This window comes from Labeo rohita, chromosome 17, assembly GCF_022985175.1.
Source record: "Labeo rohita strain BAU-BD-2019 chromosome 17, IGBB_LRoh.1.0, whole genome shotgun sequence".
Taxonomy (NCBI): domain Eukaryota; kingdom Metazoa; phylum Chordata; class Actinopteri; order Cypriniformes; family Cyprinidae; genus Labeo; species Labeo rohita.
Genome location: NC_066885.1, coordinates 19,329,639 through 19,345,450, shown reverse-complemented (window position 1 = coordinate 19,345,450; position 15,812 = coordinate 19,329,639). Strand labels below are relative to the sequence as shown.

Here is a 15,812-nt window from a genome sequence, read left to right as displayed (position 1 = left end):
TCTCCACCCGTCTCTTGACTCTCTCTTTAAAACAGAGGAATTCTCTAACCTCTCTCTCTCGAATCTGTGATATGCACAGATTAAAGACGGTCCATGATTCCTCACCGGCAGAATATTAAATCTTTAAAACAAAAGAGGAACACACTGTATACACTTGCGTTTTCTGAAAACAGTGTATTTAAATTTCATATTAAAATATGTGTATTTTATAAAATACACTGGAGATCAAAATTAGAGAACAATCTATAAATACTTAATTTTTCAATTTTTTTATTTTTATTTTATTCGCTCAAAATTTGAATTAATATTAGCTGTAGGTATACTACTGTCCTACTAACATGTTTGACAAAATTTCCAAGGCATTTCAACAAAAACCTTTATTTTGTAGAAAACACAGTGATCGAAATTAAAGAACAGTAACCACTGTAGCTAGTGTCCAACTAAAATTTTGGAGTAGGAAGTGTACCGCATGTTGCTGAAGGAGGTTTTGATAAATATTTGCATTCCCCTTGCAATGTAGCTGTATGAGACCCCAACTCCTGCAAAAAAAACATCCCCCTAACCATGACACTCCCTCCTTCACTTTCACTGACTTCTTTACACACTTGGGCTTCAGTCTTTCCCCAGTCATCACTAAAGTGAGGGGTCAGTTCCCCTCTCTCCGCACAACATGCTCTTCAAAGGTGCGCTTTGCCATTTCATTCTTTCTGCTGATTAGAGGTTTGGTCACTGCAGAGTGCACTTTCAGTCTAACTTCTCTTAAACATGCCGAGACAGAACTGAACTGGCAAGCAATTCCAGCTGCAGTGCTGTACCGATTCCCCATTGAGTCGCTGCATTATCCTGTCTTTTTATGCATTTGTCTTACGTGGATGACCAGCCTTTTTGAATTAATTAGTATCATAGTAAACCTGAAATATTTGGGAAATCACAGCTTTGGAATGACCAGCTTCTCTTTCAGTGGCTGAAAAGGGTCATCGATTTGGCCTTCATCTGGACAACCTCCTGTCGCAGGGTTTTAGTCACCTTAGAGCGGCCTGCCATCTTTCAATCTTAGTGAAAATTGTAGGAATGCTGCCAGTTAAATAGGATTTGTCACATAATTAAGGATATTAGCACCAGGTGCCTGATGAACACCAATAACTTAGAGGCATCTGCAAGTGTTCTCTAATTTTGATTAGAGTTCTTTTTCAAATATCTCATGTAAGTTTTTATATTGTGTTACAATACAATTAACTTATGAAATATGCTTTAAAAACTGCCCTTCTACACCTGTTAGGATAACTAATATATATATATATATATATATGTGTGTGTATATATACAATTTTTATTATTATTATTTTAATTTATGTATAATTGAACAGCCTAATGTAGATGCAATATAATATTGGCCACTGTTTGGGAAAAAAACTCTTCTGGAGGACCTCTCAGGACATACGTGACCCTAGACCACAAAACCAGTCATAAGGGTAAATGTTTTTTTTAATTTTACAGTTATACATTACCTGAACGCTGAATAAATAAGCTTTCCATTGATGTATGGTTTGTTAGGATAGGCCAATATTTGGCTGAGATACAACTATTTGAAAGTCTGGAGAAAAAATCAAAATATTGAGAAAAACACCTTTAAAGTTGTCCAAATGAAGTTCTTAGCAATGCATATTAATCATAAAAAATTAAGTGTTGATATATTTATGGTAGGAAATTATCTAATTCCATTAAAATGTCTAATTCCATTAAAATATCTTAATGGAACATGATCTTTACTTAATATCCTAATGATTTTTGGCATTAAATGAAAATTTGACCATTTTGACCCATACAATGTATCACTGGCCATTGCTACAAATATACCCGTGTTACTTATGACTGCTTTTGTGGTCCCGAGTCACATACAGTACACATACGGTTGTGTTATTGTGAGTGCTTATTGTCCAGCATGTGATGTAGCATATACAGTAAGCTGGGCTTTTTCGAAGTCTCTCACCCCTAAAATGCTCCCATCCCCAGCAGTATTTCTACCCATGTTCCTTAGCATATGCTGCACCGTGCAGGTCTTTTCTCTGCTCTACTTCACCTCTGCATCCTCTCCACATACAGCTCCAGATGGCCTCCTGCCCCCCAGGCTGGCAGCTGCCACCCCCACCTCGCTGCAGGTGGCCTGGGCTGCTCCAGCGCGTCACAACGCTCCCGGACCTCTGCGCTACCGGCTCCAGATGAGGACTTCAGCTTCCCCACAAGTTCACCAGTAAGTTCAGCGCAACAAAGCTATGAAGACCTTTAACACTGTACACATGTACTTTTCCACACTACATACACATGTAGGTCAGCACTGCTACTGCAAACATGCAGTCATCAGTAAGCAATAGTACTTTTGTACTGAAAATACAAAATGATTTAAAGCAGTGAATCTGGAGACAGGATACATCTATGAGTATTTGATCTGAAGAGAAGAAAGCAGTGGTTAGACTGTTGTAGAGCAGATGTACGGGAATATCAAACAGTAGGCCTAGACCAGAGCTGTCCTTATGAAAAAAATCTGCTTCTGTAAAAAGAAAAAAAAAGAAAGAAACAAATGTTTTATCTAATATGTATGCATTACATGCTCCCTGACAACAAATTGCAATTTAATCAGAAATAGGGGAATTCTCATTCTGTTGTAATAAATAAATGACTAGGCGCATGTATTATATATCACCCTCATTTCCTGGGATTCTTTTGAAATGTATTTCATTGTTCATGTGATTTATTTATTATACTCCATGGTAAATTTGATCGTGGGGCTCTGTGGAAGTTGATGCTGCTTAAAAACCAGCAAAGATTTGTTCCAATCAGCAGGACTTGTAAGCCATTTAATGCAGCGTGATTATATCTATTTTTCATTTCAGTTCAATAAAAATATCCACTTGGATTTTCTCCAGAATAATGTCATATTCTAACCATAGCAGTTGATGAGCATATTCAATCCTAAACTCACTTTTGATTTGATTTGCTAAGCACTTAATGGAAAAGATATGTTAATCATTTTAAAGCCCCTATTGTATTACTAAGAGATGACAAAATTAGCTTTTTATTATGAACATTTAAAAAATGCAGTCCTCATCAACAAAAATGGGCATTTTTTTTGTCTAGGTCAAAAAACTCCCATTTAATTTTCTTCATCAACTTCAAAATCATCCTACATCGCTGTTTTAATTTTTTTTTGTAAAGGGCGTTCACTTTGTAAACACTGGGTCAGTACTTCTGCAGCAATGTAGGATGATTTTGAAGTTGGAGGAGACAATAAGATAGGAATTTTTCAACCTACCCTAACTGTCTTGAACTGGAATACACAGAATTCACGCAGAGCTAGACAAGATGAGCATTTGATATTAAAAAGTGTAAATATTGTCATTTTTTTTTTAGAAAATAACCGATCGCTTTGCCAGATAAGACCGTTCTTCCTCGACTGGGATCATTTAGAGCCCTTTGAAAGTGCATTTAAACTTAAACTTGAATTATTGTGTTTGTATTCAATAAAGAATCCTGATACAATGTATCATGCTTTCCAGAAAAAAAACATGTATTAAGACTTGTATGGCTAATATAGCACAAATGATGTCTCTTACGGAAATATGTAGTAGAAAACCCATGAAAGAATTAAGTTATTTAAAGGGGTCACTGGATGCAAAACTCACTTTTAAGTGTTGTTTGAACATAAATGTGTGGAATTATGATAAAATTCCACCCAGTGGTATTTTTGTAATCTTTATAAGAAATACCCCTTTTTCAAATCAAGCTGTTCTCAGCTTCTTGTCGGTGTGACGTCACAAAAACCCAGGCCGCTCCCACGATAGTTGATTGACATGACGGTCTTACCTTAGACCCGCCCTGACTGAGCTGTAACAGACCGACTCCAACCACCATTGTGTCTACTCCGGTGCAGAGGTGGTGCAATGAGCGATGGAGGTGTTGTTGGATGTAATAATGATCATAGCAGTCATCATTTGCTCCCGACATCTGAGCCACTGAAGACGCAGAGGATTAGCGTTACTTTCGTTTTAAAAGAAATGCGCCCGGCGATCTACATAAACGCTAATCATAAACGCTTTAGTGGCTGCGGCGTCATGACAAGCGTCATCATGTTTACATCCTGCCAGGTTGGCATCTAGCGTTTCTTGTCTCTGCCGTTTCTAAAATCCTCAAAGGCATCAGGGCTAAAGTTTAGAGAACAAGGACGCAGGTGTTTTGAAAGTTTTGTTCATCTACAGGCGTCTTCCAATTCTTTTATCCTCTTCTTATCACTAGGAAAGCAGTGAAGTCTTACATAGCTTCTTTTGTTGCCCTTCAACTGAACCAAAAGCTGCACAATGTGGGATTGAATCAGTATTTTATTTACAGAGTGTTGCGGTAAAAATAGCAACATGTAGCACCAGTAGCTCACATAGTGCAACCAGTTTACATAATCGTAATAATGGCGCCCCCTATAGTCCAAAATATGTATAAAACGATGTGGATTTTTTTAAATAACGTAAAACTTTTATGGGTTTTCTACTACATATTTCAGTAAAAGACAATACAAGTCTTAATACCCAGGGTTCCCTTTAAAAAATTTCAAATTCACATGTACATTTATTTCTATCTTTAGGTTAATGGACGATGAGACGACTGTATTTAGCCACACAGTTGAGGAACTTGAGCCCTTTACCGAGTATCACTTCAGACTGCTTGTGTCCAACAGCCATGGAGAAACCAGCAGCCCGTGGATCTCTTTTTTTACAGCACAAGACAGTGAGTTGCACACACATACTGTCCACAAGCACAACAGAAAATCATTAAGCACACAAAGAGTGTGTTGTGTTTAACCACATGTCAGGCGGTTCCTCTGTGAGGCTCGTCCCACAGAGAAGAGCAGGTGTTGAGAGAGAGAAAGAGAAAGGAGAGAGAGAGAGAGAGAGAGAGAGAGAGAGGGGGCCAGTGGGCAGAGATCACTAGTTAAAGGTACGCCTCTTCCACATGACCTTGCCGGTGTCATTTTGGACTGATTACTGTAATAGAATCATATTAAGGATCATAACAGACACTCTCTGCTAAGTTATAAATTAATTATACTTCAGCCTATTAGCACATACATTATAATTACTGAGCCAGTATTTGCATACACTCAGATTGCACTGTATTATGGACCATCACCTCTTCATTATCATGCTTAGAGACATCCCCCTCCCCACAATGCCCTGCAGCACTTCACAACTTCTGCTTTTGGGAAGAGTTTTCCCTCTGTCTGAAAGCAGAATTACGTGAGCTGAGTAACATTCACAGCCTCATTGAGACTTTTTGCTCAGTTTCTTGTCTTGGATTCTGCTTGTGTTGCACCATGTGTCAGTATACTTTATCTTGCAACTTGTAATTAGTATTCTTTATGGATGCTTAGCATATCTTTCATAGGTTGTATTCACTATTGTCATGCTTTTAAGAAACTCTGCATTAGCTGCATAGTCGAGCACTGAAGTATATGAAAACAGCTTTTGCGAAGTTATGTTCATTTTAACAACTCAACTGATGTTTTTAAAGGCACAATATGTAATTTTCGACACTGGAGAGTGCATATTCAAAACAAACAATGAAACCAAGGCGTAGTTTGATGATGCCATGATTGTGTGTGGAATCATGGGAGTTGTCGTCCTCATCCCTACAGACTCGGCAAGAAATCATGTTCATGGATGAGCTAATATACTAAAGTTTTATTAACATCACTGTAGTATGAAGCAGAGTGGGGCTGAAAGTCGTGGAAGCGAAACAAGGCCGGTGGAGCGATTGCTAATGAGAGACAATCGCACACGGCTTAAAAAGCAGCAGAGCTTTTATTATGCCACAGTCGACCGCTTCCTTTCCTTTCGATCATGCGTATGTGAGGTAAAACACCACTGTTTTATCATACTAGATATATTCTGTTATAACGCTGTCTAATACAATGCACAACAGAATAAAGCGTCTTTAGTGTTTCCATGTTTTGGTGTTAGACGTCATTGGCAGGCGACACCATGACACGGTTTAAAACTTAATGGGGTCATCGGATGCAAAGTTCACTTTTACATGTTGTTTGAACATTAGTGTGTGTTGGTAGTGTATGTACAAATCTACCCTTTAATGATAAAAATCCATGCAGTGGTTTTTAATTAATCTGTAAAAATAATATTCCCTTTTTCAAATCAACACAGACAGAGGCCGCTCCCACAATAGTTGATTGACATGAGCGTCTTACCTCAGATCAGCTGTAACAGTCCAACCTGCGTTGTTTCTATGCCGGAGAAGGGATTCAATTTTTTCAATTCAAATTTATTTGTATAGCGCTTTTCACAATGCATATCGTTGCAAAGCAGCTTTACACCAAATTGACATTTTTACAATATATGTAGTAGTAGCTTGATGTACATATGGAAGAGATGTGTGGTAAAGATCAATTAATGACGTAATCAAACAGACAAAGAACACTATAAATTAGTAGCAGAATTCGCTAGTGCTGTATGTTTTCAGGGTTGGCATCATCTGAAGTCCTCTGTGGGGTTGGCATCATCTCTTCTTAAGTGTTCTGGATCCACACTGGAGTTTGTGAATTCCTAGTTACCATGGGATGTCAATCCCATGGCAAAACAGAGAACAAATAGGAACATAATTAGCGTAGCTGCTGTTCAAACTAAGAAAAGGAAGATTTGTTAAACCAGAGCTAAAAGATTAATAATGAACATTTGATCAGATATAGCTGCAGGAAAAGTTTATGAGATGCATTATTTGAATGCTTGGCTAAAAATATGTGTCTTTAATCTAGATTTAAACAGAGAGAGTGTGTCTGAACCCCGAACGTTATCAGGAAGGCTGTTCCAGAGTTTGGGTGCCAAATGCGAAAAAGCTCTACCTCCTTTAGTGGACTTTGCTAGGGATGTAAATTAGACTAGAATATCTCCGATTGAGCGATTGAGGTGTTGTGTTGCTGGATGTAATAATGCACATTGTGGTCATCTTTTTTACTCCCAACATCTGAGCCGCTAAAGATACAGTGGATTACATTTGATTATGAAGAGAATGTGCCTCCCGATCTGCATAAATGCGTCTATGTTCGCGCAAATCATTCGTGATCCAGCTTCACCTACAGCAGAAGTGAGTATAAGGGTTTTTTTATGAATCTCTGCAATCACCTTTCCTAATAATGTGCTAGTTAGCAAGTTTTGCGGCTAAACATGCTAAATGCGGCACAATAAAAAAAAAATTATAAAAAAAATCTTACATATTGTGCCTTTAATTCAGTGTTTTTATGCTTAGATTATAGGCCTGTTTTTTTAAGGTTTTTGATAAAGATAACATATGTTATATGACAACAATATCGCTTTTTGAAGTGTACGCTGAACTCATTAAAATTTAATTGTGATTAAAAATTACAAAAAAAAAAAAAATACTAATTTCTTTGTGATATTAGTGAGGATTTTTTTTTTTTTACTATTTGTTGCAATTTGTTTTCAGTTAAAACTCAAAATTTGTTGAATTGACATGTTTATTCTTATATACAACTGTCTCCAAAAATATTTAGATATTTAAGTAAATATATTTAATAAATGACTTAATAAATCTTAATAACATTATTTATTTATGTAGCATACATAAAATATATTTAATAATATACATACTCAAACATTTTAACATTGGCTAAATATTATATTAATTATTAAATACTGTTATATATTATTTAATAAATAATATTTATTTGTTTATGTATTTTGCATACAGAATATATATTTAATAAATATATGTACTTAAACATGTTAATAAATATACTATTATTTATTAAATAATAATAAGCAAATACTTTAATATGGAATATAATAATAAAAAGTATGTAAATACTTTGGGGCATTTAGGTGTTTGAAATTCAGGGTAAGTCTGTCATCAGTGCTCTAAAGTATGTACATATTTATTAATACTTTTATTTAAAAATTTCCTTAAATATGTATTTATTAGTATTTAATAAATATTATATTATTAACAAATTTTTATGTTAGAAATATATATACGTGTGTGGGTGGGTGTGTGTGTGTATTATATGTTATAAATATATTTTCGGTAAGACTTTACAGTAAGGTTCATTAGTTAATTACATTAGTTTACATCAGCTAAGAATGAACAATACTTCTACAGCATTTATTAATCTTAGTTAATGTTAATTTCAGCATTTACTAACACATTATTAAAATCACAAGTTGCGTTAATATTAGTTAATGCGTAACAAACAATGAACGACTGCATTTTTATGTTAACTAACATTAACAAAGATTAATAAATAGTGTAATAAACGTATTGTCCATTGTTCGTTCATGTTAGTTAAAATACCTTATTGTAAAGTGTTAACATATTTCCTGTGTAAAAAAAGATTGTTGATTCTGGAGAAACTGTAATGATTGAACTTTTTTTTTTTTTTTTTAAATGTGACTGCATGTGTTTTTAGCACTGTATTTTGCTGAGGATTGCAAAAAGGAATCTGGAGCTTTCATGTATGTACTCTACCATATGCCAAAACTGCCATGACCCAGCATGCACCATATTACCAGCTTTTCTAAAAGTCGCTCTAATCCCAAACAAGCGGCATGTCAAATCCCAGTCAGCATGCTATATAAATCAAAACCATCCTCCTCCTCACTTTCCATCTGCATGTATCTGGCAGCAGAAATGAGCCCTTCACTCCGGCTCTATTTACACATCTCTTTCTTTGCGGCAGGGGTGATGACTTTGAGAACAGGTGGGCATTACCAAGAAGGAGAGAAATGATTGTTATTGTTAAAGAGAAAAGCCCTTTATTTCTTTTCCGAAATGGGCTGTGAAGAGCCTCGGTGCGGCATATTCGGCTCTCTGCGGCAGGATTATGGGGAAAGCGTGAGTTTTAGTGGCTCCTGGCACTGCTAATAAACACTCTCACACATATCATCAGCCGCCCCATCAACGTGAAATAGTACCCGGCAAAGCCGCACTAAATTAACAGTAGGAAAGAATTGAGGAGATTCTTCAAAATAATGTGGCCGGCCGCATGATAAAGGAAGAGGAAAGGATGGGCAAGGTGAAATAGGAGGAGAGAAACGTATGTCATATTTTCTTTAGCTCTTTTTCTTCTTTGATAGGGTCCCAGTCTGCCCGCACGTCTTCATCTCTAATTTAGAAATCCCCTCTAGAGTTCTCCACCTCTGTGTGAAATGTTCACAGCGGCACACGTGTGCATGAGCTGCCCTACATAACACGCTCACGTTTATACAACAAACAGTGTCTCATAAATGCATGTACATATTCAAATGGTCATCTTATTTCAATTTAACATTGATTTCATTATTATTTTTCTATTTATTTCATTTCATACATGATGAGAGACACATTTTGTGACAGCAATTCTAAACTAGATGTATTTGGAAAGTTTGAACACGACATTTGACACGAGCCCGACTGATGGAGCTGTGGTGGAAACAATTGTCTGATTTGTCTATTTGGCTCCTTTTGTGCTGCGTTATGTCAGAACACTGCTAGAAATCTCCTTAGTGAAGATGTATGAGCATTTTAAGTATTCAAAAGGCTCTCATTCCTCTCCTTTTTATCATTCCATTAAGATTTTATAACCATCTTTTTAATGTAATTCCATCCATGAATTTTTACCCCTTGGACTTGACAGGCGGTTCTGTGAACATAAACTTTGCCATGTAAAAGAGCTCTTTTCTCTGTCTGCTCTGTCTGTGCTGAAGCACATGAGTCTGTGTGCTGGAGTGGCATATACATAAAAGAATTTAGAGGGGCGTTTTTGAGCCCCCTGTTTTTTTCGTAGTGAATCTGTTGTGTAAAAGACCTATATGGTTTAACTTACAAATTTTAGGCAAAGTATTGTTTTAAAACCACATCTGGTCTTTTTCCAGATGACCAGTACTCTTTCTGTAGTGTTTTAATTGTTTTTAGGTGACATTTGTTGTCGTTTCTTGAATTTAGTTAATTAATTGTTCATTTTTGATCAACCCCAATTTTTTTTTATCCAAAATGAACATTTGCTTAAAATGTACTCACCTTTAGGCCATCCTATAGATGTGTTTGTTTCTTAATCGGAACAGAGTCGGAGAAATTTAGCATTACATCGCTTGCTCGCCAATGGATCATCTGCAGTGAATGGTTGTCGCCAGAATGAGAGTTGATTAAAAACATCACAGTTATTTCACAAGTAATCCACACAATCTAGTCTATCAGTTAAAAGGTTGATTCATCCAAAAATGAAAATTCTGTCATTAAATATTCACCCTCATGTCGTTCCAAACCCGTAAGACCTTTATTCATCTTCAGAGTTAAGATATTTTTGATGAAATCTGAGCGTTTTCTGAACCTGCATAGACAGCAATGCAGCTGACACATTCAAGGTCCAGAAAGGTAGTAAGGACTAAACTCTTAAAAATAAAGGTGCTTTAAAAGGTTCTTCACAGCGATGCCATAGAAGAACTATTTATGGTCCTACAAAGAACCATTCAGTCAAAGGTTCTTTAAAGAACCATCTCTTTTTTACTTTTTATAATCTGAAGAAAGAACCTTTTGTGAAGCAGAAAGTTCTTCAGATGTTAAAGGTTCTTTATGGAACCATTTAGACAAAAAAAGGTTCTTGTATGGTATCGTGAAGCACCTTTTTTTTAAGAGTGTAGGGTGGCAACAATTCTTGATTCTATTTGAGTATTCAATTTTAAATAATCTCTCAAGTAATCGGTAAAATACCGAAAGTGATGCATTCCACATATTAAATCCATTTAAAAATTATAATAAAGCATAATGCTGTTACGAATCCACAAACGCTACAATTCAATTAAATAAATATATGCGATGCAGGTTTAATGTCTGCTCTTTAATTATTTACATGCGTGTCGGTTACATGCGTGCGTGTCAAAGCAGCTCCGTTTACAGTAAATGCTGCTACATAAACTGTTATCATTTACATGCGTGGAGCATCTCAAACTCCATCTCTGCATGTTGTTGTGAGTTTTGGTTTATTATAACATTTATCTGGGAATGAAGCGTGTGCAGATTTGTAAGGTATATCATTTATAAACCTACATATGCAAACACAGGAGAATACGTCAATATCTTTCTCAATATGCTAACTGTTCATTGCGATTTCGAAATAAAAGTTTAAACCCGTTTACACGTTATAATGTACACATATTCAAGAAATTACAGTGGCTATAGCTTTTCTATCATAAAGAAAAGGCCAAATATGAAAGATTAAGTGGATTTTTGTATCAAATGTTTTGGAGTCAATATTGAACAGCGATCAGATAAAGTGTGCAGTAAAGTGTAAAAACTTTTGTTGTAGCACTATTGTTTATAATACGTTATGTATTTCAACAATTTTGTTCAGTAAAACCATGCTTGCTTGCTTTTGATACTTTATTTGAACTAATTATTATTGCCTCATTGCTATTGTATGTGTATTTTAAGTCATTTTAAAAGCTATTGTTTACTTAGATCTATTTTTATTGCTGCAAAAAATTCATTATAATTATCTAATTACTCGATTAATCGTCAGAATAATCGACAGAATACTCAATTACCAAAATAATCGTTAGTGACTGCCCTAGTAAGGACATTGTTAAAATAGTCCGTTCGACATCAGTGGTTCTACCTTGATGTTATGAAGCTACGAGGATACTTTTTGTGCGCAAAGAGAACAAAAATAACGATTTTATTCGACAATTAATTCTCTTCTGTGTCAGTCTTCACCACGACATATGTCTGTAGTGCTGCTCACACACAGATTTACACTATAACTAAAACAGTTCTAAACAAATATGTTGAATATTTTGATGGTAGAGGACAACAGGGGACAGACTTTTTCACTGGAGGAAGCATTTTTATGAATTATGGACTCATTTGGCCAGAAGCGATGGTTTAAAGTTAAAATGCCTTAAAGATGGATTTGTTTAAAAACACGCAGCTCTTCACTCCACAAGACTTTAATTGATAGACTGGAGTCGTTTGAAATATTGTGATGCTTTTGTCACCTGTTTGGACATTCTGACGGCACCCATTCACTGCAGAGGATTTTTTGGTAAACAAGTGATGTAATGCTAAATTTCACCAATTCTGTTCTGATGAAGAAACAAACTCATCTACGTCTTGATAGTATTGTTAAGCAAATTTTAATTTTTGGTGGAACTTTCTTTAATTAGCACTCCATTTGTAGTTGTAAACATGTTGTGGGTAACGCAACCACAGCTGTGCAGTTCACCTTGAAATAAGTTACTGTACAATAGTGTACACTTCATCAAATATTAGTTCAAAACCAAAAGAATCTTTCAGAAAGAATACTCATGAATTTTTTTCTTTTCCTTTCAATCTCCTTTCCGCTAAACAGCGTCTTGAAAGTAGCATACCGACATCCGTCCTAGTTGACATCAGCCACGCTAACCTTCAAAGCTATCATATTGTCACAAGGACCTCTACAATGCTAAAAATAATCCTCTCTTTCCTTCACGTTCACCAGTCCCCCCTCCTTGCCTTGTCACTTGATTGTGTTATTATTATGCTAACCAAATCCTTATAAATGTGATTTAAGGCTTGGCGGCCCGCGCTCTTGTTTTCCCTTCTGCTGTAGCGATTTATAGTGGCCCAGGAAAGGCCTCTCTAAGTATTCCAAATGTCCTGAGATTACAGCTGTTGCCGATGCCTGATTGAGGCCGACTGCTGTTATTGCACTGTGTTCTTGCTTGTACCCTGAGAGCAGTAAAGCATCAATAAAATCAAAAGCACCTGCATCTTAAATGAAATTTCAATTGAAAAACTTAACAGCCCTTCAAATTGCGGAATTTAACGCAGACCAGTAAAGCTTAAATAACACTTTGCCTCTGCAGACCAAAAGACCGGGCGGCTGAGCCGAGGAAGGAAGGCTGGCCGGGGATGAAGTAAGGAGGGGTGGTTCGCGTTCAAGGTGACTTGATTGTCTCATGTGGTAAAATTATTTACAATTAAGGAATTTCTCCTGAGAGCCACATTGGATTTGCCGCCGAGCACCTAAGCGGGCGTTTTGCCGTAGCGCTGGCGGCGGCGACGGCCGTGAGCTTTTTCAGTATTCATGGACGCTCCTGAACCTTTGTGGTAATTGAATCAGTTAGAGTGCTGAGTGGAGCAAGCATAAAAACCTGTTAACCCAAAGGTCAGATCTGTGCATTGTTTATTTATCAGGAGGGAGAGTGAGCGAAATCGGCAGGGCCCCTTCACAGACACAGTAAAAAATTACCCCCAAAAATAACAGCTACTAGATGAATGGAGAAATCTGGGCCGGAATCATAAGCAGCGGCTGGCTGTGTGAAGTGAAAATGGATGAAGCTTGAGTTAGGGTTAGGGATGACTAATGAGAATTAAACCTCTTTATTTCCTGACATTATTTCGTAATCGGAGTTATTATGATAAACCTGATCTATTTTAAAAAGGTCCGTTTATTCAGATAACGTAGTGCGTTTATAAAACATTAGTGAGAATGAATTGCTTCGGCTGATTTATTTGCATTTACTGTTTTAGTGTCTGAATTATGTAGATCATTTAATAAAACAAAATCTGTGCTGAACACAATTTTCGTGGTGCGAGCGGGTCAGTTCTAAATGTTTTATTTTGGAAGATACGGCAGACTTTAGAATTTGGCATACTTTATTACTCCTACGTTCTAGACACAAAAATGCTTAAAGTTTGCACATCTGGATGTATATTATACTGTTTTCCATCATTTCTTCATTTAATAAACATCTGCTTTCCATGGTGGATAGAAAATATTCACTACATTCAAAATTTGGAATCGATTTTAGAATTTAGAAATGTAGGTGTTTCAAAAGATCATTGAGTCTGAAATTTTTGTATGCGTTTTTTCGCATTCGTCATTCTTTCCGATCAAAATGCTGGGTACGGATGCGAAAGCACAGAAAATCGAACCTGATCCGAATGTTTTTATGACGGACAAAAGTTTCGGAGGCAGTGTGCAAACGTGATTGACAACATGAGGTCATATTTATTTTTTAACATTTTTGACGAGAATTTCGGAGTGTGCAAAGACCTTTACTGCATTTATTTGTTTAAAAAATACAGTAAAACAGCAATATTGTGATATATATATGTTTTTATTCTAATCTATTTAAAAATAGAATTTATTTATGTGATGGCAAAGCTAAATATTCAGTAGCCATTTACTCTAGCCTTGAGTGTCACATGATACTTCAGAAATCATTCTAATATGTTGATTTGGTGCTCAAAAAACTTTATTATTATTATGTAAAGACCAACTGTGCTGCTTAATATTGTTGTGAAAACCATTATGTATTTTTCCAGCATTCTTTGATGATTAGAACGTTCAAAAGAACAGCATGTATTTGAAATATAGTTTTAGTAAGTTTTAGTGAAATTATAAATGTCTTTGCTATCACTTTTGATCCATTTTATGCGTTCTTGCTCAATAAAAGTAATAGTTTCTTTCAAAAAAGACCCCAAACTTTTAAATGAAAGTGTACACGAGTCTAATTTACATTGCAGATCTGTTTTAGTGCTTTTCCACCTGCTTAAGTGGATTGTGGGTGCTTAGTGAATAAGATGCAGGGTTTTGTGCTTAAATAACAGTCAGTGTATAGTGAATTTGCTCCATCTGCGTGCTTCCTCTCTGTCATGTCCCTTTTTTTCATTATTAGTTTTTTTTTAAGTCATTATCTTGATGCTTGTTGCGGTGGCCGCTGAGCTTTGTGGAGAGAAAGCGTACATGTAGCCGGTTATGTCTCCTCTATACATAGTGAGTCAGTTGGGAGGTGATGGTGATGGGAGGTGGAAAGTGGGCCATCTGTGGGGAGACATCAGCAGCCCAGCACGGCAGAGAGAGAGCCAGTCACCTTGATCCACACGCCCTTGCCGGTACGCCATTACCGTGCTACCGTGGGATGTAAATGGAGGAGGAAAACATTACCTTCAAATGAGCTTTCATAGGGCCCAAATATCAATCAGACAGCCCAGGCTACAGAGCAGACAGGAGACGCTTAAAACGCAACAAAACAACTTCACTTCAATTACCACATCTCATATATTCCTCTAACTGCTTTCATTTTACCAAATGTTCGAGCTCTTTTACTTATCATTCTTCAGTTTTTTTCTGGAGTTTCCTAACAGTTCTGTCAGGAGAATGGTATGGGAAATTACTGTAATGTAAATCTGCATCCATATATCGGCCTCACGGAATGAGCACAAAAAGTGCAATAAACCAATGTGACATTTTGGATCAGCATTATTCTGAAACCCAATAGCACTGCTCCACATAGCAAATAAAGACAAATCATCAAAATAGTATTTTCTCGATTTGCATTTCCTGAAGGAAATGCCAGTGCTTGCAAAGCAGCAAAAGAAGGTGTTCAGGTAATCTTAGGTTTTAGGCCTCGGCTGTGTTTTTAAATGAAATGCTGCATTTGCCATTGTCATGACGCTAAGTATGCATCAGCACAAAAGATGATGTTTTGATTTTTTTTTAATAAACAATCAAAAGCAGTGGGATTTACTGTGATGTTTAGACCCCATCATTTTTGAAAATATATTTTCTGTCCCTCAGAGGAAAGTAAGTTACTGTGGAAGCCCGTTTCCACCACTGATTTTTTTAAAAACAAAGGGTAATTGTGACTTTTTATCTCATAACTCTGACTTTTTTTCTGACTCAGAATTGTGGGATATAAACTTGTAATTGCAAGTTATAAAGTCAGAATTGTAAGACAAACTCACCGTTGTGGGAAATAAAGTCAGAATTGTGAGATATG

At 36.3% G+C, this 15,812-nt stretch overlaps 1 protein-coding gene across 1 annotated transcript in view; it reads left to right on the top strand.

Moving 5' to 3' along the window:
• The window catches only part of ush2a (Usher syndrome 2A (autosomal recessive, mild)), a 269,523-nt gene that overhangs the window by 147,511 nt on the left and 106,200 nt on the right, over window positions 1-15,812 (top strand). The window contains exons 39-40 of the mRNA XM_051132845.1: window positions 2,104-2,251; window positions 4,631-4,773. Of these exons, the coding sequence (XP_050988802.1) occupies window positions 2,104-2,251; window positions 4,631-4,773 (291 nt within the window). The remainder of the gene's footprint in view (window positions 1-2,103; window positions 2,252-4,630; window positions 4,774-15,812) is intronic.